Source organism: Dasypus novemcinctus, chromosome 8 (assembly GCF_030445035.2).
Source record: "Dasypus novemcinctus isolate mDasNov1 chromosome 8, mDasNov1.1.hap2, whole genome shotgun sequence".
In the NCBI taxonomy this organism is placed as follows: Eukaryota; Metazoa; Chordata; class Mammalia; order Cingulata; family Dasypodidae; genus Dasypus; species Dasypus novemcinctus.
The window spans coordinates 78,957,575-78,983,298 of NC_080680.1; the positions used below are offsets into that span (position 1 = coordinate 78,957,575).

General features: G+C 44.2%; 1 protein-coding gene, 1 long non-coding RNA gene and 1 other non-coding gene across 5 annotated transcripts in view; 2 read left to right on the plus strand and 1 right to left on the minus strand.

Annotated features, from left to right (window-relative positions):
• The window catches only part of DNAI1 (dynein axonemal intermediate chain 1), a 64,757-nt gene that overhangs the window by 10,437 nt on the left and 28,596 nt on the right, over positions 1-25,724 (plus strand). For both annotated transcript variants that reach the window (XM_058302006.2, XM_058302005.2), the window contains exons 2-9: positions 13,635-13,667; positions 14,935-15,033; positions 15,231-15,311; positions 18,818-18,944; positions 19,663-19,772; positions 20,458-20,577; positions 21,628-21,687; positions 22,995-23,129. In XM_058302006.2, coding sequence (XP_058157989.1) covers positions 13,635-13,667; positions 14,935-15,033; positions 15,231-15,311; positions 18,818-18,944; positions 19,663-19,772; positions 20,458-20,577; positions 21,628-21,687; positions 22,995-23,129 — 765 coding nt within the window. The remainder of the gene's footprint in view (positions 1-13,634; positions 13,668-14,934; positions 15,034-15,230; positions 15,312-18,817; positions 18,945-19,662; positions 19,773-20,457; positions 20,578-21,627; positions 21,688-22,994; positions 23,130-25,724) is intronic.
• Positions 2,657-21,441, minus strand: LOC131279465 (uncharacterized). Of its 2 annotated transcripts, XR_009186833.1 has the most exons (4): positions 21,293-21,441; positions 13,611-13,704; positions 5,870-5,924; positions 2,657-4,322 (listed from the first exon to the last, which is right to left on the minus strand). It is a non-coding gene; the product is annotated as an uncharacterized lncRNA (long non-coding RNA). The 2 variants fall into 2 exon arrangements; XR_009186834.1 differs by lacking the exon at positions 13,611-13,704.
• LOC111759198 (U6 spliceosomal RNA) lies at positions 13,049-13,155 on the plus strand. Its single transcript, XR_002793268.1, has one exon. It is a non-coding gene; the product is annotated as a U6 spliceosomal RNA (small nuclear RNA).

The window sequence follows — 25,724 nt, forward strand, 5'->3', positions numbered from 1 at the left end:
GGATATTCTGCTGATCCGCATTGAACCTTCCATATGAGGTCATTTTCCAGTTGCATCATCAGTTGGTAGTTGATAGTGGTCCCTCGGTGCCAGGGAGGCTCATCCCCGGGTGTCATGTCCCACGCTGGGGGGAAGGCATTGCATTTACATGCTGAGTTTGGCTTCGAGACTGGCCACATTTGAGTAACATGAAGGCTGACAGGAGGAAATTCCCAGGCACAATGTTGCTCTAGGCCTTGTTCTTATTTTAGGTTTATCAGCTCACAAGCATAGTCATTAGCATCAGGGGCTCACTGTTGAACCCTCACTCCCTCCCGGTCCCCGCCGCTGTACCTGGGAGACTGTCGCTGCTCCCCTAGGGACAACAGAGCACCACTGGCCAGGAACCCAGTACCCCCCCTGCTGTGGTTTTTAATTGTTGCCACTATGAGTATATCCAAACATTACCATGCACCCTGGACATATGTTCTGTACAGCTCCCTGTCATCCATATATCACCTGTCATTGGTATCCCATACCAGTATCCCTCCATTGCCATTGTTGAAACACTCTGTGATCCAGAACTCCCCGAAATTTGAAGCCCAATATAATGTCATGGTCCCTTACTAGGGAATGGCATATAGCGATGGGTTTAAAGGATAGATAAAGAACTTGGATAAAGTTAGATAAAGAACTTAGATAAAGAATGTTGACTTGAAAAAATTCCACATCCTATCTTTTTCTTTTTTTTTTTTCCCCCCCTAATTATTCAGCTTTTCTTCACAGGAGTCCTAGACCACAGCAATGCATATATATAATATACAGCACTCCCACACATCCACCAGAAAACCTTTTCCCTTCCACAGTGATACTCTTACGCCCTATTCATATCATATTTACTTAAAGTGATGTACAGAGTCTGAGACATTAGCTTTCTAACAAGGTGACATCTGTGCTTACATTATGGTGCATACTTTAGGATACACAGTTCTTTACATTTTTAGTTATCCTATGTTTTACATTATGGTTTACATTATCAGTCTGTCATCTCCTATATGTTATGGTGTAATATTACATGTTTTATATCCATCCTTGTGTACTCTCAAGAAACTCCTCTCTTACCCCCCATTTACTTTGGTTCCACACATTTAACGTCCATTTTCCCTTCCACCTTGGTGCCCACAGTGACAGCCAACCTCCATTTAAGCTCTTTAAGTTGCAAAGAACAGAGGTTCACTCAAGTTACCTCAAGTAAAAAGGGGTGAGTAAGTAGCAAAGGTATAAATGTGGGTTTTGTTTTTTTTTTTTTTTTTTGGTGAGTGTTGCAAATACACAGAGCCTAGAATTAGAATTGGGAAACTATTAGTTCTGAGACAGTTATAGGGACCAATACTTACTCCATCTTTCTCATGGCATCTCTACTTCTCTTAACTACTTTGTTTCATGCCCCACTTTCACCCACCAATCAGCCAGCTTTTCTATAGGTTCTTCTTCCTCTTAACTTTAGTGCTGGTCTAGCTCATCATGGCCACTCTGGTTTCTATCTGCTTCACAAGCATCTCTATCAGTCTCTCCACCCAACTACTAATTTTTTCTATAGTCCCAGTTCAAACTCTTGGAGAAGGAACATGATTGACCCAGTTCATCTGGTCATGCTAGACTGTATCAGGGAGGGGTTCTCTAGGTAGCCAGAAATATGTATGAGTAGGGCAGGTTGTCTAGAAAAGAGGTATGATCCTTCCTTGGCTCCTCCAGTGTAAGGCATAAAAGTTGCTTTACTCCAAAGTAACTCTCTGTTGTTTTTGGTAATTCTCTTTCTCATCAGCTGTGTAGGAAAGGGCCCCAGATTTCTTCCAATCCAGTGCCTCCATTCAGGGCTAATATTTATATTACAAAAGGTTCAGTCATTTACAAAGACTTTACTGTATGATTTTTTAAAATAGCACATTTTTGCAATGAATTTTAAACTACAACATGCTTTATATATTACTTTTTAAAACTTTGGTATTGGAAACCTATACCTCTGGTCATGACGGAGCAATTGGTACCAGACTTACCCTCCTACTGGAAAGAACTATAAACTTGAACACAATATATGAGGCAAGCTTCCTACTGTAAAGAACTGTAAACCTGAATGCTATATTTAGATAAAACAGAACAGTAATTATTCAGGGAAGAAAATCACCAAACATGAGTAACACATTTAATCTGATTCTCTTCCTAGGGACAATTTCTTGATAATGGCACAGGGAGAAGGATCCCAGGGAGACAATCTAGATGTTGGAATTAGCAGACAGTGACTTTAAAGCAGCTATTATAAGTACATTTAAGGACTTAAAATAGTGTCTTAATGGATGGAAAACCTAAGCAGAAGAATGGGAAAAAAAATGGAAAGTATAATAGTGTAATATCTGAAATGAAATATTAATTGGATGGGTCTAACAGTTGATCCATTAAAATTATTGCATCTGAAGAGCAGAGAGAAACAAAATTGAAAAAAAATTTAAGAGAGCCTTAGTGATCTGTGGGAATATGTCATTCTTAAGAAACTAGACAAAAAATGAACAAATTAAATCTAAATTAAGAAAAAGGAAGGAAATAATGAAGATTTATTTAATTAATTCCATTTATTTCATTGTTTCATAGTAATAATAACAAAACTTAACAAAACCAGAAGTTGAGCCTTTGAAATGTTTAATAAAATTTATAAACCCTAGAAAGGCTTATCCAGATATAAAAAAAACACAGCAGACAATTGTTGTGCCCTACTCATGCATAACTCTGGCTAATTAAAGAGCCCCTCCCTGACACACAATTGTGCAAGAATGAAAAATGAGATATCACTACAGCTCTTACAGACATTAAAAAGGATAATATGGGAGTATTATCTACAACTTTATGCCAGTATATATAACAATTTAGTTTGATGGATACATTTCTTGAAAAACACAATTTATCCTGACACAAGAAGAAATAATAGAAAATAAGAACCCCATACTTATTAAAGAAATTGAATTCATAATTTAAAATCTTCCCACAAAGAAACTTCAGGCCCACATAGTTTCATGGATGAATTGTATCAAATATACAAGGAATAAAGAAAACGAATCTTTTAAAAAAAACCTTCTAAAGAATAGAGAAGGGAAACAGATATGGCCCACACAATTGGGCTCTCATCTACCATATAGGAGGTCCAGGGTTCGATGCCCAGGGCCTCCCAGTGAAGGCAATTTGGCCCTTGTGTCGAGCTGGCCCACATGGAGTGCTGGCCTACATGAAGTGTTGCCCTGCACAAAGTACTGCCCCATGCAGGAGTGCTGCCCTGCACAGGAGTGCTGGCCCACGCGGAGAGCTGGCACAGCAAGATGACACAACAACAAAAAAAGAGACAGAGAAGACAGAATAAGAGATGCAGCAGATCAGAAAGCTGAGGTGGTGCAAGAGAATGATCGCCTCTCTCTCACTCCTGAAGATCCAAGATTGGTTCCTGGAGCCACCTAATAAGAATACAAGCAAATACAGAAGAACACAGAGCGAATGGACACAGAAAACAGATGGGGGTGGGTAGGTGGGGAAAATAAATAAATCTTCAAAAAAAATAGAGGAGGAGGGAACAAGTCACAACTCATTTTATGATGCCATTACCCTCATATCAAAGTCAAAGCTATTATAAGAAAAGAAAATTACAGATATATATCCCTCATGAACATAAATGCAAAAGAACCCTTAATGAAAATATCAGCAAATCTATTCCAACTTATGCAAAAAGAATAATATATCAGACCAAGTGTGATTTAGCCTAAAAGTACAAAGTTGGTCAACATTGAAAAATCAAGCAAGCCACAAAGCTAGTCTTAAATTTTAAGAGAGTGAAAGCATACAAAGTATCTTTTCTGACAACAATGGAATGAAACTAGAAATCAGTAACTGAAGGACAACTGGAAAATTCACAATATGTGGAAATTAAACAATATACTGAAATAAAGTATGGGTCAAAGAAAAGATCACAAGGGAATTTGAAAATAACTTGAGACAAATTGAAGAAAATAATAAAGATTAGAGCAGAGATAAATGCAATAGAGACTAGGGAAAGAAAAAACCCCAGAAAATCAATGAAACCAAAATTGTTTTTTTGGAAAGAACAACAAAATTGACAAGGCTCTAGCTAGATTGACAAAGATGGAAGAGAATACTCAAATTACTAAAATCATAAATGAAAATGGGGTCATTACTACTGACTTTACAGAAATAAAAAGGATTATAAAGGGAAGCGAATGTGGCTCACGCAGTTGAGCGCCCACCTCCCACATACAATGTCCGGGTTCAATATCAGGTCCTGGTACCTGAAAAAAAAAAAAAGAATTATACAAGAATACCATACACCAACAAACTGGATAACCTAGATTAGTGGAAAAATCACTAGAAACACGCAAACTACCAAGACTGATTGAAGAAGAAGACAATCTATGGGAAGCAGACTTGGCTCAATGGATAGAATGTCCACCTACCACATGGAAGGTCCACAGTTCAAACCCCGGGCCTCCTTGACCCGTGTGGAGCTGGCCGATGTGCAGTGCTGATGCGTGCAAGGAGTACTGTGCCAAACAAGGTTGTCCCCCGCATAGGGGAGCCCCACACACAAGGAGTATGCCCCGTGAGGAGAGCTGCCCAGTGTGAAAGAAAATTCAGCCTGCCCAGGAGTGGCGGCTGCACACACGGAGAGCTGACACAGCAAGATGACACAACAAAAAGAGACACACATTCCTGGTGCCGCTGACAAGAATAGAAGCAGACACAGAACACACAGCGAATAGACACAAAGAACAGACAACTGGGGCAGGGCGGGGAGAGGGGAGGGGAGAGAAATAAATAATAAAAATAAATCTTTAAAAAAAAACTTTATAAAAAAAAAAAAGACAATCTAAATAGATAGGTAACAAGTAAGGAGATTGAATCAGTAATTAAATGCCTCCCAACAAAGAAAAGCCCAGGACTTCACAGGTGAATTTTACCAAATATTCCAAGAATTAGCACCAATCCTGTTCAAACTCTTCCAAAAAATTGAAGAGAACTCTCCTTAACTCATTCTATGAGGCCAGCATCACCTAAAAATCAAAGCCAGATAACATAAGAAAAGAAAATTGCAGACCATTACCCCTTATGAATATAGATACAAAAATCCTCATCAAGGGAAACGGACTTTGGCCCAGTGGTTAGGGCGTCCGTCTACCATATGGGAGGTCCGCGGTTCAAACCCCGGGCCTCCTTGACCCGTGTGGAGCTGGCTATGCGCAGTGCTGATGCGCGCAAGGAGTGCCGTGCCACGCAAGGGTGTCCCCCGCGTGGGGGAGCCCCACGCGCAAGGAGTGCGCCCGTGAGGAAAGCCGCCCAGCGTGAAAAGAAAGAAGCAGCCTGCCCAGGAATGGCGCCGCCCACACTTCCCGTGCCGCTGACGACAACAGAAGCGGACAAAGAAACAAGACGCAGCAAATAGACACCAAGAACAGACAACCAGGGGAGGAGGGGAAATTAAATAAATAAATAAATCTTTTAAAAAAAAAAAAAAATCCTCATCAAAATACTAGCAAACCAAATCCAACCGCATATTAAAGAATTATATACCACGATCAAGTGGGATTTTATCCCAGGTGTGCAAGGTTGGTTTATCACCAGAAAATCAATTAATATACCACAGTAATAGAACAAAGGGGGAAAAATACGTGATCATCTCAAGTGATGCAGAAAAGGCATTTGACAAAATCCAGCATCCCTTTTTTATAAAACCACTTAGAAAACTAGGAATAGAGAGAAACTTCCTCAACATGATAAAGGACATATATGAAAAACCCACCAATTACATCGTACTCAGTGGTGAAAGACTGATACTTACCCTCTAAGATCAGGAACAAGGAAAAGACGTCCACTGTCAACACTGAAATTTCTAGCTAGAACAATTAGACCAAAAAATAAATGAGTAAATAAATAAATAAATTGGATTGGATGGCAATATATACACCATAATTCTTTAACTAGGCCCCTGTTGGTGAATATTTCATTTTTTCCCCATTTAAAATATTACAAATACCATGGTGAGCAATTTTGTACTTGCATCTTGTGTACTTGTGTAAGTATTTCTATCGGAAAAGAATTTAAAAGTGGAGTTGCTTATTGAGGGTTATGTGCATTTTAAATTTTGAGAAATATTGCCAAATTACCCTCTAGAAAGTTTGCATCAATTGCTCCTCTTACTGACCATGTGAGATAGTGCCTATTACCCTGCATACTGCTGTTTCAAAATTTTGAGGTCCCTTTCAACTAGACTTACTGAGTGCCTTCTGTGTGACTGAACACTGCACTAGGCTTAGGGATTTGAGATACATTCATTGTAGCTGAAGGAAGATTTGTTAGTGAATTACTGTTCCTTTGGGACTAAGAGCTCTCACCCTTTCAGAAATGGAAACTGCAAGCTGGTGAAGGTATTTAGTTTCAATTTAGCTTAATGGGAACCTGTTAGTAAGTTTTAAAATAAGGACCAACACAATAGAAATGGTAAATGAAGTCTCCTGAGCCCCAGGAAGGAGGACGCAGTGTCTGTGGGTTTGCCTGCTTTGAAGAGCCCCTCTTTCCAGGAACAATCATGTTTCAGCATTGAACTCTTCGGTGAGATGTGAGCAACCCTAAGACAGTTGCTTCTTAATAGGCAAAGAACCATTCAGATACTGCACAACTGAGGGCAGAGCAGAATCTATGAATGGACACAAACTCTGGTTAAGCACAGCATTATGCATTATGCATCAACTCCTTTAATCTTCTGTCACAGCTCATGATTGTCTGAGAGAATGTCATTATAATACCCATTTTACAGATAAGGATACTGAGACACTCAGAGAGGACAAGGAACTTGCCTAGGATCGTAGAGCCAACAGGTAGTAGAGTGAGGACTCAGACCTAGTATGGTTGACTTCAAAGCCCACACTTGGGCTCCATGGCTACATCTAATCAATAATTTATTTAATATTATGTCTTCATGATAGGAAACAGCTTTAAAATTTTTTTTTCTGTTAAGATTTATTTTTTATTTATTTATTTCCCTTTCACTCCCCTCCCCTCCCCCCCCCGCAGTTGTCTGCTCTCTGTGTCCATTTGCTGTGTGTTCTTCTGTGTCTGCTTATATTCTTGTCAGCAGCACCAGCAATCTGTGTGTCTTTTTGTTGCAACATCTTGCTGTGTCAGCTCTCAGTGTGTGTGGCATTACTCCTGGGCAGGCTGCACTTTTTTCGCACTGGGTGGCTCTCCTTACGAGGCACACTCCTTGTGCGTGGGTCTCCCCTATGTGGGGGACACCCCTGTGTGGCAGGGCACTCCTTGTGCACATCAGCACTGCGCGTGGGCCAGCTAGCCACATGGGTCAGGAGGCCCTATGTTTGAACCCTGGACCTCCCATGTAGTAGGCAGATGCTCTATCCGTTGAGCCAAATCTGCTTCCCAGCTTGAGAAATTTTGATCTTCTATTTACATCTAAAATATACTCAGGTACAGAAGAGTTGCTTCTACTGTTCTACTGCATCAAAGCAGGTCTAAGTGCAGGTAAATGCCCAATAGGAGGTGGTAATAATAATGACAATAATAATAATCTCTTACATTGACTAGTATTTTTGTTTTCAAAGCACCTTCCCATTGGCCATTTCATTTGATCTGTACAATTCTTGGAGTTTTTGTCTTTAAAATGGGAATAGTTACACCTACTTTGCAGGGAGGCTGTGAGGATTGGGTATAACAACTGTACAATGCCTACCAAAATGCTTGGCCTTTAGCAAGTGGTCACTATGCTGCAGCTGGGGATTGTGATGGTGATCCACTGGCCTCTGCCTGCCCCATTCTCCTCTCCAGATTGCTCCAGGCTAATGGACTTCAAATATCTGCTTTTTTTTTTTTTTTTGTATGTCACTCTGAGCTTGAGAATTTCCCTTGTCAGTTCTCCCAGTTTCTCTCAGCTCTTCTTTAGCTTTCTAGACTTCTTTAGGACCTTGCCCCGCCCTCAAGGGGGGGCCAGCTAGGAAGGACCATAAGAGTGCTGGAAGAACAAAGTGGCATCTTTTTTTTTTCCTTATTGAAGTTATTTTTATTTATTTATTTATTTAATATTACATTTTAAAAATATGAGGTCCCCATATACCCCCCACCACCCTCACCCCACTACTCCCCCCATAGCAACATTCTCCTCCATCATCATGAGACATTCATTGCATCTGGTGAGTACATCTCTGAGCATCACTGCACCTCATGCTCAATGGTCCACATCATAGCCCACACTCTCCCACGTTCCATCCAGTGGGCCATGGGAGGACCTACACTGTCCGGTAATTGTCCCTGCAGCACCACCCAGGACAACTCCAAGTCCCGAAAACGCCTCCACATCTCATCTCTTCCTCCCATTCCCCACACCCAGCATCCACCATGGCCACTTTCTCCACACCAATGCCACATTTTCTTCGATTACTAATCACAATAGTTCATGAATAGAATATCAGTAAGTCCACTCTAATCCGAAGTGGCATCTTGACATGTCAGGAGAACCTTCTACATGGGTAGAAGGTTGACCTGACAGAAGAATGTTAATGATGACCTGATACGATGATGTATATTCTTGAGGAAGGGGGAGAAAGATGCTTGGTGAAGGCAAGTGGTTCAGGAAAGAAATCAGTGAACATGGAGAAAAAGGGGAGGTGTTTTATGTGGTTCCCTTTGTATGCCCAGGGTGGGCAGCTCCTCTTAGATCAGCCACTTTTATCTGCCCAAGGCTCAGTGGGTATATCTGACAACCTGGCACACAAGCTGTCTCCTTGCTTACATTTCTCTTTCTTACATAAACTTAGAGACAATTGTATGTGGCTGAGTGTGGCTGTGGGAGGAATCAAACAGAAGATGAGTTGGACGCCATATTAGAGAGCCTGGGCTCTTCATTTCATAGTTGATGGTGAGCCCTTGAAGGCTTTAAATCAGGAGAGTGAAAGGATTCATTTTATGTTTTAGAAAGATCCTTTATAGTTAGTGATTAAGAGTTTGTGTTCAAATTCTGATCACCTTTGAGTCAGTTGCTTGATCTAGCTATGTCTCAGTTTCCTCATCTGTAAAATAGGAATAAAGACATTTGTATAAGGGAAGCGGACTTGGCCCAATGGATGGGGTGACTGCCTACCACCTGGGAGGTCTGCGGTTCAAACCCCAGGCCTCCTTGACCCATGTGGAGTGGACCAATGTGCAGTGCTGATGTGCACAGGGAGAGCCCTGCCATGCAGGGGTGTCCCCTGCATAGGGGAGCCCTACGTGAGGGGAGTGCACCCTGTCAGGAGAGCCGCCCAGCACGAAAGAAAGTGCAGCCTGCCCAGGAATGGTGCCGCACACCGGAGAGCTGACACAACAAGATGATGCAACAAAAAGAAACGTGGATTCCCAGTGCCGCTGATAAGGATAGAAGCAATCACAGAAGAACTCACAGCGAATGGACACAGAGAGCAGACAACTGGTGGGGGTGGGGAAGGGGAGAGAAATAAATAAAAAATCTTAAAAAAAGACATTTGTATAATCTAAATATCTTTAAAAAAATAAATAAAATTTTTTAAAAATAAAATAAAACAGGAATGATGATAGCTCCTAACTTATAGGGTGGTTATGAGGATTCAATGAGATGATGCACATGGAAGTTTAGTAAATGACTGGGCCAGAGTAGGGACCTAATATCTGAAAATGATGATAATGATAGTATACTTATTAGAGTGGAGAGATAGCCAGGGCTTGAAATAAGAGCATAGAAAACATAGTTATTAAAGATATTAAAGAGGGTTGTTAGACTGCTAATGGGAAGGTGAGAAAAAGACAGGCGTCTTTGATGACTCTCAAGTTCCAACCTGGGTCACTGAGTAGAGCAAAATGGGGAATACTGGAGGAAGTGGCAGTTTACGGTGGGGAAAAAAACATAATGAAGTTGGTTTTTGTTTGTTTGTTTCCTTCTTCTTCTTTTTTTAATTTTTTATGGGGTGCTGTCCCAAACCCTGCTGAGTCTGTTGTGTGGAGATAGGTTTTAAGACATTGAGTTTGAGTACTCTGTCATCAGTTTGCACATGAGGTTCTGAGACGTCTACATGATGAGATATATTTGAGTCTCTTCATCATAAGGCAGAAGGTAAAGCTATGAATGGGGATAAGGGCACCCAAGGAGAGTGCGTAGAGTAAGAAGAGCAGAGGGCCCCTGGGGGCACCATTATTTAGAACATTAGTGGAGAAAAATAAGTCAGTGAAGGTTATTGAGAAGGAGCCATAGAAGAGATCAGTGACATGGAAATGAAAGCGGAGACATTTCAAGGAGTGAGGGAGCCCTCAGCAAACGTCAGGTCCTATAAGAGAACCAAGAAGTGACCACTAGGCATCTGAGATGTCACCAGTGACCTTTATAAGGATAGGTGCACTCCATCCAAGTGCTCAGCTCTGTACTGTGGTTCAAAGATGAAAAAGACGTGGTAGACACAATTCCTGCCTCCAGAATGCTCACACTGAAATCTGTAATAGTGACAACAAATCTACTGAGGAGTTCAGGCTGGGACATGAATTGCTCTGTTGGTGTCCAGTGTTAATTTGGCCACCACAGTGGTCTGAGTAGGTTTCCTCTTCCTTACTGCTCAATAGACATCCTTCCTTGGCTGAAGAGAATGATCTACCTGAGAGAAGAGGGCGCTCTGTGGTTAATAATATAAGAATGGTAGGCCTCTCTTGCTGATATCTCCAAGCTGCCTCCCATGTGTACAGCAGTTACTTTGTTTCTTTTCATAATATTGTACCTGTTTGTGGACCAAAACCTGGAGACAACAGAGTGTCTATTAAAAGATATATTTCATCCGTATTCACCAGCCAATACTTGTGATGGAGGGTGGAGGTGAGCCTGGCTCAAAGTGAGGAAAGAAAGAGTAGAGGGAGGTAGGAGAAAGGTATGTATGCCAGGAGGAGTTAGATAAAGGATGAGCAGAGGCTATTTGAGAAGGGCTTTGTTAGGCAGAGATGGTGAGGCAAGAAAGAGGAAAGGAAAGATGGTGTTCCTGGCAGGAGAAGGAGTAAAAAGCAAAGGTGCAGCAGGGGAAAGCACAGGCCAGTCTTAGAAACTGTGAGTAGCCACATTGCATTGCATCTCAAAATCTAACATATGATGGGTAGAGAGCAGCCTGGAATGGAGACTTGGGGCCAGGTGACAGAGTTCTGACGGCCCGGAGAGTGAGTTTGGGCTTTCTTTGTCTGTGGTTTGATGACTGCTGGGAGGAACCATCAAGAGTTTTCCAGCAGTTTGGGCTTGTCTGTCTCAGTCTTCTTCTTCTGGAAGACCAAGGACCCAAAGTGGCAGCCTGACATTCAATCTCCTTTGCCATGGTTGGGAAGTCAGGTCTGTAGCTGATTTCACTGGCCTGTTTTGCATTTATTATAGTGTGGCTTTTATAGTGTGTTAATTGAAATATTTCCAACTGCCAAAAACAATTACACTCCAATTGCCTTGTCAGTTCTTTTATTGCCAGATAAATGTTTTACAGACATTTTTATGGGGGGCAGTGGTAACTGGATCTCGTTTTCCATTCAAGGCTGGTGGTTTGCGTTGGGATTGGCCCTTCAGTGCTCTGTTTTGGGCTGGAAAGCTGCTGGACGTTGTGACGCTTCCATCCCATTACCGTAGGGATCAGGGTCTCTTCAAAGAAAAGCAGATTTCTGGCTCATTCTGTTTGGCCTCAGAGAAGGGTTCCCATCACTGGAAACCTTGGCAACCTGGCAGAAATCTGAATCCTGCTGCTCATCTGACTGACAACAATCCCAGCCCATGCTGGGACATGCTTTTCTCTCCCCTCAGGAGTCCCTTTCCTCCCCTCTGCCATCAAAACCTTTCCCAAAGACCCTGTAACATAAGAGCCCATCTAGTCTAACTCCTTCACTTTGTGTTTTGGAAACCAAGGACCTGAGACTTTCCCAAGATCACACAAGTGGTCAGTGACAAGGCTGGAAGTGGAGGTCCCTTTCCAATGTGCCATGCTGACACCAGTGAGTTCCCTTTGGCTCCTCTGCTACCTTGACTCCTCCTTCAAGGCCGTGGGTCTCTTTTTTCAAAGGGCTCTTCCCTTAATCTCCAGCTTTCACTGACCTCCTTCTTGCTTGATCATCTGAAATGCCTGTTCTGTCTATACAGAATAGAATTTTTTGTTTGCTTCTTTGTTGTTCGGTGGAACATTTTATTGTCTCTGTCATTGTTCTCCTTTTGCCTTTGTACATGCTTTTTTCTCCTTCTGAAAAGTCCTTCTGAAAAGTATTCTTCTCTACTCATACAACCAATACTTGTCCTTTGAAAAATCACCACATCTGGAAGGCTTTCCTGTCCACCCCAGGTTGGGTAGGAACCCCTGTGCGCCCCTACAGCGTCCTGTCCACACAGATCTCTATTGCTGGCCCAGAGCAGACTTCCAAGGGAACGAAGGCTGAGTGAGTGAGTAACAAGCACTGATCACACTTGTCTTTCCTCCATGGACCCTGAGCAAACTGGGGTAGGGACCTCATCTTTGTCTTTGTCTTTGTCCCACTGTTTAGGGTAATGCCTGACACATAAATAGATTCTTGATAAATGCTTAACAAATTGAATTGAGCATGCTGCCCTTGGGAACAAAAAATTTTAGCATGTTAGAACGAGAAGGTCATCATATCTAATCCTCTTCATCTTTCTGATGAGGAAACCAAGGTCCTGAGAGGAAAGACACTGCTCAGGGTCATGATTACAGATGAGTTCTGATGGCATTCATTCGTTTACTCAGTGCATATTTTGAACACCTACTCTGTTCTAATTACTGTTCCATGTTCTGGGGATTCAGCAGTGGACAAAACAGATGAAGTACCTACTCCTAAGGAAAGAGATAAAGTACCTTCACTCCAAACAAATGTTTATGAATATAATCTGCTCTCATAACCTCCTTAGTGCCTAGAACAGAGCTGAGCACTTAAAATATGCTCCAAAAATGTTCGTTGAACTAGTTGTGAATAAGAAATGCCCGTGCTCGCTTCGGCAGCACATATACTAAAATTGGAACGATACAGAGAAGATTAGCATGGCCCCTGCGCAAGGATGACACGCAAATTCGTGAAGCGTTCCATATTTTTGGAACGTGAGAGAGTCTGGGCTATGATGTGGACCATTGACTATGGGGTGCAGTGATGCTCAGAGATGAACTTACCAGGTGCAATGGATGTATCATGATGATGGGAGAGAGTGTTGCTGTGGGGGGAGTGGGGGGCGGGGGTGGTGGGGTTGAATGGGACCTCATATATATTTTTTAATGTAATTAAAAAATAATAATAATAAATAAATATTAAAAAAAAAAAAAAAGAAATGCCCAGTGCTACATTATCTGGTCACTCTTTCATGGGTCAGTACCACTGACAGTGGAACAGGGTTGCTTCAGGAGTTGTAGGGCCTCCTTGGCTGGGCCAAGAAGCACATTTTGTTTCTGAGGCTTGGGAAAGCGCATGTGCTTTGTCTGTGAGCTCCCTGGATGGAAGCCTCACTCTCATACTGTTTATGGTATAACCTCTGTGATTCACTTATCATGACTTACCTTCTGTTTCTGTTCTTCCTTCAGAGCATCAGCATGGGCAGAGGAACCAGGAAGAGAGTAAGTACTGAGACCACCACAGTCTCTCAGCAAGAGGCTAAAAGCATTTTTTTTGGTTAAAAATATTACCTATATATTTTACTTTTCCCTATGTATTTATTTTTAAAAAAGAAGAAGAACATTAAAATCCCCCTTAAACTCACCACCCAGGGATAAATAACCTCTCAGTTAACATTTTATGTTATATCCTCCTAGATATTTTTGTGCATATATAAAAATTTCATGGGTTTATTTTTAAGTGGAACCAAACTATATGTTATTTTATAAACTGCTTTTCACATTAGGTATTTAGAATACCTTCCATTGCCAAGAAATATACTTTTATAGCATCATTAGAACTTACTGCATAATATTTAACCATATGTTCTTTCAGACATACCATAATTTGTTCAACCATCCCCCATTGTTGGGGCATCTTTTTTACTATTATAATCAATCTTTCAACAAACCTCCATGCACCTAAATTTTGGGGCATATTTGGTTATTTCCTTAATATGAATTCCTATCAGTAGAAATTTGACTCAAAGAGTATAAACACTTACTAGGTTTTTGATAAATTTTTCCAAATTGCTCTTCAGAAAAGTTGTGCTAATTTATGACAGCTGTTTTTCCACAACCTTACCAACATCGGGTGTTAGTTTTGTTTGGTTATTTGTTTTTCAGTTTGCCAGTTTTAGAGTGAAAAAACGGCATTGTTTTATTTTACATATCTTTGACTACGAATGATGGTGAACATTTTGGGTATGTCATAGACCACTTTGGTAAGGTCTGGCAGGAAAGGCAAAACTTCTAGTCATTGATTTTTTTTTCTTCAAGAAGTCCTAAAGTTACCACAGTACAAGAGAGTTTTGCTTTCAGAAACTCTCTTTTGCTTTTAAGGTGGCAAATTGGAAGACAAAATATAAATTAAAGTTGAAGTAGCTTAAAGAATTGCTTGGCATCCTTTCTTGATGTCAGGTCACTTCGCATAAAGCCCTGCCTTTGGTGGCTAGTCCTGGACCTGTTCTCCTGGTCCCACTACTGGTGCCAAATGAAGGTTCCAATTAAGCCCTCAGCTCTAGGCTGAGGTGGCCATGTTCTTCCAGACAGTCAAAACTCTGGCGTGAGCAGTTCCTCTGGACTCTTCCATGACTGGCCTGTTGTACATTCTGCATACTATGAGCTAGGCTTCTCAGACAATTTGTGAATGAAGGGGCTTTCTACAGCACTGCTTGTTTGTCCAAGCAGGATAAAGCACTCCTAACCTTCACATGAGGTTTTTGTCCAGGATGAAGATTCGGGGACTGATGTGGGAGAAGGGGCAGATGAATGGACCCAGTCCAAAATCACGGTCAGACCCCCTGACCAGCTGGAGTTGACCGATGCGGTGAGTGAGCGGCATCCTACCCTTGCTCCTTTCACCTCTTCTAGCTTCAGAGCTGTCCTCTTCGGTAGTGCTGATTAGGAGCTGCACAGATCCTGAGTGTGAGATGTCTGCTGACGTGCTGGGAAGGGGGTGTCCCCATAAGCCTCAGAGGGAATGGGGTCCCTTCCATGTAACGCTCTGGTACTCTTCTGCCTTAGGAGCTAAAGGAGGAGTTCACCCGGATACTGACGGCCAACAACCCACACGCACCCCAGAACATTGTCAGGTACAGCTTCAAAGTAAGTCACCCCTTCTGGGCTGAGGCGTCTAAGTGAGTGCTCTTTGGCTTGGAGGGGACTTGCTACATTGTAAAAACTTCTCAGCTATTTGACAGGAGGCTGCCTTTAAACTGAAGCTTGAGGCTGGAACCTGGGATTTTACATGGAGTTTTCCAGATATTTTTGAAGTTTCTTAATAATTTCCCTTGCAGTCTTAAGTGTCTTAAGCACTCTACAGAGCCCACTCTTTTCAAGAAAGCTGAGTAGTTTTCCAATATGTGCAACCTGTCTTTCAATCGCATCAACTTTCTGGTCTTCAGAACCTGGGGTTTTTTCAGCCAGACACCCAGGTGGAATACAAACTCCCCTCTGGACAAGTCACTCAGGAAGGAGCTGGCCTTTTATCCAGCACTGCCTCCTGGGAGGAAGCCCTTCAGGCTCTGTTTTCAGTATCTCCTGACCTCACAGCCAGGCAGGTGACCCTGTGAGGACCTTTGACCTTCCTCTGGTACACATGGTATGGGCACATTCTCACTTGGTAGACCAATATGTAGCGTATCTTTAAGGGGGGCAACACTGTTTTCAGCCATCACAAGGTCAGCTTCTGTGGGTACTGACTAGAGAACTTCAGAGTACGTTTTCGAGCTAAAGTAGAAGTGATGCTGTTCTTTTTCATTTCATTATTTTAAGATCCATTTGTTCCATGCTTAAGGTATATATTTTGGATCCTCTATTAGACCTCTTACGCAGGATATCTCATTTAGTTCTCATAACTCTGTGATAGAGGAGCTATTGTCTTCATTTTACGGAAACTGAGGTTCCATCAGATAAAGCAAATGGCAAAGGTCACATAACCAGGATTCAACTGGTTTGAATCTGACTTTGAACTAGTTTGTCTGACTTCAAAGCAATATTACACTGCTTCTTTAATATATATAATTATTTTGAATATATAATAGAAACCCATGGTACAAATTTCAAAAGATTCAAAAGAGCATACAGTGAAAATTAAACCTCCCTCCTTACCCTGTCCCTTTCCCTGGAGACAGCCACTATTAAGTTTCTTTCTTATTTTTTTCTTTCTTTCTTTCAAACAGCTTTATTGAGACATAATTTATATACTATGGAATTTGCCCATTTAAAGTTTATGATTTAATGATTTTTGTTATATTAACAGATCTGTGCAACCATCACCACAACCCATTTTAGAACATTTTCATAATCTCAAAAAGAAACCCTCACTTTCTAGTGTCACCCCACAATCCCCCAACCTTCCCAGCCCTGGGCAACTACTAATCTACTTTCTGTCTCTATAGATTTGCTTATTCTGGACAGTTTATATAAGTGGAGTCATGTACTATGTGGTCCTTTGGGTCTGGCTTCTTCTATTTAACATAATGTTGTCAAGGTTCATCCATGGTGTAGCATGTATCAATACTTCATTCCTTTTTACTGCTGAATAATATTCCATTATGTAAATATACCACACTTTACTTATCCATTCATTGGTTGATGGTCATTTGGATTATTTCCACTTTTTGTTATTATGAATAATACTGCTATAAACATTCATGCACATGTTTTTGCAAATAGTTTCTTGAATACACAGCTTCTTATTTAAGATTGAGTAGTTAACCCATCCACAAAGAGGTTGGGACAAATCAAGATATTTTTCTTGAGAGGTACTGCCCATAGGCTATGCTATTGGCCTCCCTCGGGCAACCTGTAAAGGAGCAGTAGGCCAGAGGGAAGCTGCCTTGCCTCCCTGAGGTTATGCTGGAGGTTGCTGCCCTCCATGGGTTCCTGTCCTTCTGGCATCTGACAGAGGGTCTGTTCAGGACTCAGTGTGCCTGCCCAGGGAGGCACACTGTGGGCAGAGAATCAGCACCACCTTTTCAGTTAGCAGTATACTCCTTTTGACCCCTGAAAAGCTCAATTATTAGGAAAGATTTCCTTGAGTCAACTGCCCTAGGCTCCCAGCGGGGCTCACCTTACCCAAGCTGCCCACAAACTCCGAGGCCTGCCTGGCATTCTCCCACAGAGCTTATCTCTGTCCCATTGGTCCTTTGCTTTGGATCCAAGAGTTTTTGATCTCCAAAACTATGACTTTCCATAGAAGTGCTGGAGTGGAGAGACAGATGATTCTGATCTGGTACGTCTCCCTCCTTCATCAGAAGGAATGGAGTCTGAATTCTAGCCCTAAATCGAAGAGGAAGGTCCCAGTCAACTGCTGGGGACAGGAGGAAGGCCAAATCCCAAATGACAACTATATGGATAATTTAGTTCTCTAGGAACCTCCATCATCATCATGATTACTGTTTTTATTGAGCATGTATGTGTCAAGCACTGTGTTAATAGATGGCTTTCATTATTTTCAATATTTACAGCTTTCCTGAAAATTAGAGAGCAATATCTTCATTTTACAGATGAGGAAATAAGAGCTTAAAGTGGTTAAGCCCAAGGTCATGCAGGTAATAAGGGGCAGAATCAGGATTTGAATCCAACTCTGCCCATCTCCAAAGGCCATGCTCTTAACCGCTACACTGTCCTACCTCGTCATCCATCTGATTTACTGAGAGTTGTGATTTTAAAGGCAGAGTTTCCCAAGCTATGTGCAGAGATAGTGGTCCTTTTAGCCCTCCAATGGAAGGTGGCTCTGGCACATCTGGAGCCCATGGACTTGTTGCTTCTGGCTGTGAGTTTACCCCAGTGTGCCATATAAATATGTTTTTTATACACACCATGACTTTAAAAAGGCTGGGCAGCACTGTTTTAAGAGGAAGAATGGACTCCCAGTCTCAAAAGTCAACTTTAGTGGTTCCTAGGATGCTAATCCGTGAGGAGGCAGTCTAGAGAAACCAGGGATCATTTTTGCTTTTGCTCTGCTTTACATCCCAGGTACCTAAAGTGTACTTGGCACATTGTAGCTGTTCAAAAATGTTCAATGAAGAATGAATGAACTAGTTTACCTGGACTTTAAGCCTATCCCTATTTCTCATTTTCTGTGTGGCTTATACAAGTGTCAAACCCTCTCTGGATCTCTGTAGTCCTCTTCTATAAAACGGAGGTTTGGGGATTTGGTTGTCTCTGAGGAGCTTTCCAGTTTGGGATCCACTAAGTAGCGTGTAGAGAGAGCTATGCCAGTAGTGTTTGATGACTGTGTCTGACCTGCCCAAGGGTTTCTGATTAGACAGGCGAGCCAGGATTCTGTGGCCTGGATGTAGTAGACAAAGCACCTGAGCCAATGATCAGTAAACACAGAACTACTTGAGGTTGGGAGGGGAGAGAATTTTAGAATAAATCTGTGATGATTACTTAAAAATAACACACATGACTCAAGGTCATTTGCCTCCTCTTCTTTAAACTGGAATTCAGTGAAAATTTCAAGTTGACTAAAGATTTGGTGAATTAGATACCTGATAACAGAAAGAAACACTGTCTTTGGTCTTAGAGAATGAAGGCAGACTACATTCTGACCCCAGCCCTTTTGGGAAACCCTGGTCTGATTCTACCCCTTCTCTTCTTAGGAAGGCACTTATAAGCTTATTGGCTTTGTGAACCAACTGGCTGTTCACTTCAGCCAGGTTGGGAACTTGATCCCCAGAGACTCGGATGAAGGACGGCGGCAGCACTACCGCGATGAGTTAATGGCAGGTAGGATTCTGGACTAGCCTGAGGCTGCAGCCCCGAGCCTAGTCAGTCCCCTTTCTCTGGCCACTCTAAAAAGTAGATCCCTAAGCCAAAATGTCCAGAGCTTCTATATATACATAATCCAAAAGCTGGCTCTCCTGGTTAGATCTGGGCACTTAAAGCAGACTCTCAGATTCTTCTTGAAGGCCCCTCTCTATGAGGCTCAGGCCAAGAAGAACCCAGGGGGGGAACGGACTTTGGCCCAGTGGTTAGGGCGTCTGTCTACCATATGGGAGGTCCGCGGTTCAAACCCCGGGCCTCCTTGACCCGTGTGGAGCTGGCCATGCGCAGTGCTGATGCGCGCAAGGAGTGCCGTGCCACGCAAGGGTGTCCCCCGCGTGGGGGAGCCCCACGTGCAAGGAGTGCGCCCGTGAGGAGAGCCGCCCAGCGTGAAAAGAAAGAGCAGCCTGCCCAGGAATGGCGCCGCCCACACTTCCCATGCCGCTGACGACAACAGAAGCGGACAAAGAAACAAGACGCAGCAAATAGACACCAAGAACAGACAACCAGGGGAGGGGGGGAAATTAAATAAATAAATAAATCTTTAAAAAAAAAAAAAAAAAAAAAAAAGAAGAACCCAGGGGCAGGCAAGGTTGAAAAGATGGGAACCAAGAAGACCTGCCCTGCTGGGGGTTGGTGGAGTGGGCTTGGACTTTGGGCTTATCAGCTTCATCTTACCAAGGTTCACAGGAATCTGCCCAGATGGTACTTTCAGAAACAGAAGTCTTTGAAGAAGAGGAAGAGACCAAGGAAGCTGAAGCTGTGAGTCAGACAGATATACCTGCAGCTGAGGTACAGTACAATATTGCTCTCGATCCCTCCCTTCCAACTCAAGTTGTGAATGGAGGCTTCAGGGACAATTCAAGAGAGGGGTACTGAAATTAAGCAATTAGAAGCACATACCGGGAAGCAGACTTGGCCCAGTGGTTAGGGCGTCTGTCTACCACATGGGAAGTCCGTGGTTCAAATCCCGGGCCTCCTTGATGTGTGTGGAGCTGGCCCATGCGCAGTGCTGATGCGCACAAGGAGTGCCCTGCCCGCAGGGGTGTCCCAGCGTAGGAGAGCCCCACACGCAAGGAGTGTGCCCTGTAAGGAGAGCCGCCCAGCGTGAAAGAAAGTGCAGCCTGCCCAGGAATGGTGTCACACACAGGGAACTGACACAGCAAGATGACACAACAAAAAGAAACACAGATTCCCGTGCCGCTGACAACAACAGAAGCAGACAAAGAAGAACACACAGCAAATAGATACAGAGAACAGACAACTGGGGCGGGCGGCGGGGGGGGGGGGGGGGAGAGAAATAAATAAATAAATAAATCTTTTTAAAAAAAACAAGCAGCAGCACATGCCAATGCCTCTGGCAGCATCACCCTCTCCCACCTCTATCCTAGCTCAAGACAGAAATTTCTTCATGCTCAATTTTCCACCACCTCCTTCTCACAGCTGAATCCTAGTCCTCTGGGTCTTTTTTTTCCAGATAACCAAAAAAGTGACTAAAGAAGAATTGATGCTTCCTAAGCAGCCCAAGGAGCAGAAGCTCACCAACCAGTTCAACTTCAGTGAGAGGGCCTCTCAGACCGTCAACAACCGTCTCCGGGTAGAGCAGACCCCACCACAGCCCCTTCACCTCGAAGTTCTGCACTAAACATGGCAGGGAAGAAGTAGGCCTGATCCCAACCCCAGCAGCCCTTAGCCTGACAGGGTGGCAAGGCAGATGCCACAGTTTCTCTCTCCAAGGACAGCTGGGAACATGTGTTCAGGGCCCTATAAGCTATCCAGATAGGAGTTCAGGCTGGAGCCACAAAATTCCAATAAGAGGCTGAAACTTGAGCTGGGCTTTGAAGAGGAGCTAAAATCAGGACCTGGAGAGAAGAGGGGAGGTCACACTGCCCTGGGGAGGTGGTGGTTAGGAGCCAGTTTAACTGGAGTTGATTGTCTCTCTGGTAGACTAGCTAGAAAAGGCTTGGAAAATTTCCTGACTCCTAAGCATGGAGTATCAGGCTTAAGGGGATGCTCAGGGTTTCAGGTATAAGACTCATTGCTTGGCTTTTGGCTAAGAACAACTGTAGGGATAAGACTCACATATGATAAGGGCAGGGTTCTATAGAAATGAATCTGTGGCTAGAGGATAGAGGTCTAAGTGGTGGGTTTTTTAACAGCTCCTCATCATCTTTTGTGGTCCCTGTACTGCCCGTCAGCATTCTGGGTGAAATTCAATAGGCAGGTGGGGAGGGGTATATTCCCCTGTTGGAGCCAAAGACCCCACTATTAGGGAAAAACCTTCTTAGGGTTAACCTGCTGGCCTGGCTGACCTCTGTGTCCTGCATCTGGAGGCTGTCCACTGACTGAGCTTCTTGCAGACCTGTCCATCCCCCACTTGAAATTTAGGTTTGTTGAAATGGGACAATCGGGCTTCCCTGTCCTCTGCTTTCCAGCTTCAGCTTCTTCGGAAGGAAACCTGAATGGAAAAAATATAGGCTTAATGCATTATTTGGTACTTTGCCCAGGTCCCTCCTTGCTTCCCCAGTTCTGTGTCACACCCCTTCTTCAGCTGCAACCAAAATGCTTCTCCCAAGGATATACTGTTGGATTAAATGAGAAGGAGTTAAGGGTTTTCTGTGGGTTTCCAGTTGTCATTGTTCTCTAGGACCGAGAATGCCAAATGGAGCCTCCTCCAAGGACAAACTTTTCAGCCACAGCCAATCAGGTAAGACCCTGGACCAGTCTGAAAATTCCATCACTGCACCCCACACCCCTGACATCCCCATTCATCCCATCTCATTCATAGCAAGGGAGAGTGGCCTGGTTGAGGACTTCTCTGGACATCTGTCCTCCACATCCATCCATCTCCATGCTTATTGCCTTGAGCATCCAGGCTCAGAACACACAGCACATGAGACAGTAGGTTCCCAACCAATGAGCTATGGACCAGCGACATGTCTCCATAGCAATGGTGCCCACGCTGGAATTGGATATGGCTTCCAGAGCTTAAGGAACAGGGGCAAATATTTGTTTACATTGACTCTCCAGAGCCCATGGCACCCTATAGCTGAATATGGAGTGTCAGCACTCTGACCCTACCCTTCCAGGTAGGGGTCAGCAGCCTTTAGTGTTCTTGCAGACCCTCCTCCTAGATGGCCATGCTGATTTGGGCAGGATACGGTACCAGGAGACCTGAGATCTGACCCCAACTCAGTTGCTCATAATGTAAGATCCTGGGCAAACTGTGTCACCCTTAAAGTTTCAGTTTCCTTCTGTGTAAAGCAAGAATGACAAGTTGCCTCATTAGGTCATTGGGAGGGTGGCTCTGAATGAGAAGAAATATTGAAGCACTTTGCAATATGGAGTACTGGCCCATGGGTGAATTATTAAATGTAAGGTGTGCCCAACCGGCCTCCAGATGGCAATGACTGCCCAGCTCTAGGGAGCACACAGTGAGATCTGGGGCATTTGCCAGTCCTACATTCTTGCTGCTGCCTCTGTTCCTACCCTGTTGGCTTCTCTTGCTGTCAGACCCAGTTAGCAGGGGTTTCCTTGCCTTTTCTTTATTTCCTCTTTACTCTGAGAAGGCCTGGTCAGTGCTGTTGACAGCCAGCCTGACCCAGTGTTTTTAGCCCCATCTCATGGGGGGGAGACATTTTAAAATTTTCCTAAAGCAGATTCTTCTATATCACCAACAAAAATGTGAGCTAGCCTGATGTTTGCCCATTTGTACGGCCTGGTAAGAGTTATGGGCTGGAGCAATGCTGATCTCCAGCTGGCAGCCGAGGCCCTGGGCTGCAGGGGGCCCAGATCAAAAGGGCCCTGAAAACTGCTTCATTCCCATCCTAAAGTGGATGATTAGCAGGGAAGACAGACACCAAAAGTGTCGTTCCAGTGGGCCAAGTAGAAGACGTTACGGAGGCATGTGACAGGGGTTAACAAGGTCAACTCCTCAAGCCCTGACGGCTGAAGCAGAGCTGGCTGGGTGAGATTGTGCTCTGTGATGATCCCTCTCCTTTTGCCCTTGCCTAGTGGGAGATCTATGATGCCTACATAGAGGAGCTTGAGAAGCAGGAAAAGACCAAAGAGAAGGAGAAGACAAAGACCCCAGTGGCTAAAAAAATGGAAAAGAGGGCCATGAGGAAGCTGACATCTATGGAATCCCAGGTTTGGTGAGGGTTCTCCTGGCTCTACCATAGATAATGAGAGTAGGGCCTTGCCTCTGGGTACACAGAAGCCTGGCTATCTGGAAAGGCATCCTAGACACTTCAAAAGGGGGCTAATGTTGAGGTATTGATTTTGATAGTTCTTCTCTTGTGGGAAAATGTGAGGAGAGCTACCACTGCCTCTGGTATTCCATACCTTCCTCTAATTTGATATAGGTCTGAAGGCTAGCAGGGATTCAAGATTGTTGGGCTGCGGGCAACAGAAGGCCACATATGCTTTTTTATTTTTTTAAGATTTATGTATTTCTCTCCCCTTCCCTCCTACCCCCCCGCCCCTCCCCGCCCTGCCCCAGTTGTCTGTTCTTGTCCGCTTCTGTTGTTGTCAGTGGCACGGGAATCTGTGTTTCTTTTCTTTTTTTTTTTTTTAAAGATTTATTTATTTATTTAATTCTCGCCCCCTCCCCCGGTTGTCTGTTCTTTGTGTCTATTTGCTGCGTCTCGTTTCTTTGTCAGCTTCTATTGTCGTCAGCGGCACGGGAAGTGTGTGTGGCGCCATTCCTGGGCAGGCTGCACTCTCTTTCGCGCTGGGCGGCTCTCCTTATGGGGCGCACTCCTTGCGCGTGGGGCTCCCCTACGTGGGGGACACCCCTGCGTGGCACGGCACTCCTTGCGCGCATCAGCACTGTGCATGGGCCAGCTCCACACGGGTCAGGGAGGCCCGGGGTTTGAACCGCGGACCTCCCATGTGGTAGACGGACGCCCTAACCACTGGGCCAAGTCCGTTTCCCTGTGTTTCTTTTTGTTGCATCATCTTGCTGTGTCAGCTCTCTGTGTGTGCGGTGCCATTCCTGAGCAGGCTGCACTTTCCTTCACACTGGGCAGCTCTCCCTACGGGGTGCACTCCTTGCGCGTGGGGCCCCCCCACACGGGGGACACCCCTGCATGGCACGGTACTTCTTGTGCGCATCAGCACTGCGCATGGGCCAGCTCCACACGGGTCAAGGAGGCCCGAGGTTTGAACCGCAGGCCTCCCATGTGGTAGACGGATGCCCTATCCACTGGGCCAAGTCCACTTCCCACGTCTTCTTATTGAAAGCTGTATATGCTTCTCAGAAGAGCTGAGTAGACTTCTCAAGGTGGGGGTCGGATGTAAGGATAAGACACCACCTACCTGGGGCAAGAACCCATACAGTCTGGGAGAATGAGATGCTCCTTGACCTTTAGCCTTTTGGGTTTACTTGAATGTTCAGGGCCAGAACTAGGTCACAGCTGATCACAGGTACCAGCAACCAATAAACTTATTGGCCAATAGGTATGGTCAACCAGGGTGGTTTTACCAGGAGCCACGAAGGACTCACCACAGGGTGATCACCATAGAGGTCATGGTTGGGGGTCTCACTGTGGGTGTAGCCCTCATAGGCATGGAGATCATTATGGGAGTTACAGTGATGGGTCACTTCAGGAAGGGTCACCACAGAGTGATAGTGAGGGGCCACTTTTGTCCCTTCAGCAGAGGGGAAGCCAGAGTTTCAATACAGAGATCAGGACGGTATGGTCTGCAATGGGGTGGGAGGGATGAGGTCCACAGAAGATTGGGGGCTGGGTTCAGCACCTCGGAGAGCTCCCACAGCAGATTTACAGGAAATGGTCCAGCTCTACCACAGAGTAGAACCTGGTTCAAAGAAAGTTCAGCTTCCTTTGAAATGCATCCACTTCCTCTCAATTCTCTGTTCCGTGACCCTGATAATGACACAAAAAGGGAGTTTTGAGGGTCTCCTGCCTTGGCTTAATAAGAACTATACCAATTCAGTCCATTCAATCACAGACCAAGCATCCAATGATAATAGCTCATGCTGGGTTCTGGAGCCCTAAGGAGTCCCTGACCTGAAGGTTTCCTCTTCCAGACCAATATGGTTTCCCCTGCACCATTCCTGAGAGGCTAGGAGCTTCAGAGGGGCTGCTGGACTGGGTTAGGGTTCATATGAAGAGCCATCAGAGGTTTGGTTATGGGCTCTGTGCTGGGACCCATGGTTGCAGAGACTGTACTGCAGCCACCAGAGCCAAGAGACCAATAGAAATGTCTCCATAATTGAGGTTGAAAACTGGCCTGTGGTCTAAGCCCAGAGTTGGTGTCTTACCACCCTCAAGAAGGAGGGACCACTTCTCTCACTCCATCACACCAGGTTTGTCCAGCTTGACTGATGTGAATGGCTGTGATGCAGGCAGATTCCAGTCCTTTGGACTGTAAAGCTGCAGTGGAGTCAGGACACTGCACACCCTCATTGAGTGCCTGGTGTGCAGCCTCTCCCCAAGATAATACAGCACTAATGAGGAATCCCAAGTACTGGGCCAGGCTGTCTGTGGAATAGAATATTAGTGGCAGTCACTTTCACCTTTGCCCCAGCACAGTGCATGAGCAGAGTGACTCCCCTTCCTCAGTGATCTGTGTCTGATTAAGTTGCTATAAAATTTGTGTATAAAAAAAGAGAATGACTTCATGATATTTGGGAGGAAGGTCTCCATTAGTGAACCTCAGGTTTCTGTTTCATTAATGATTTGGGAAATGCACAGAAATGAATGCAATCTGATCTGATCT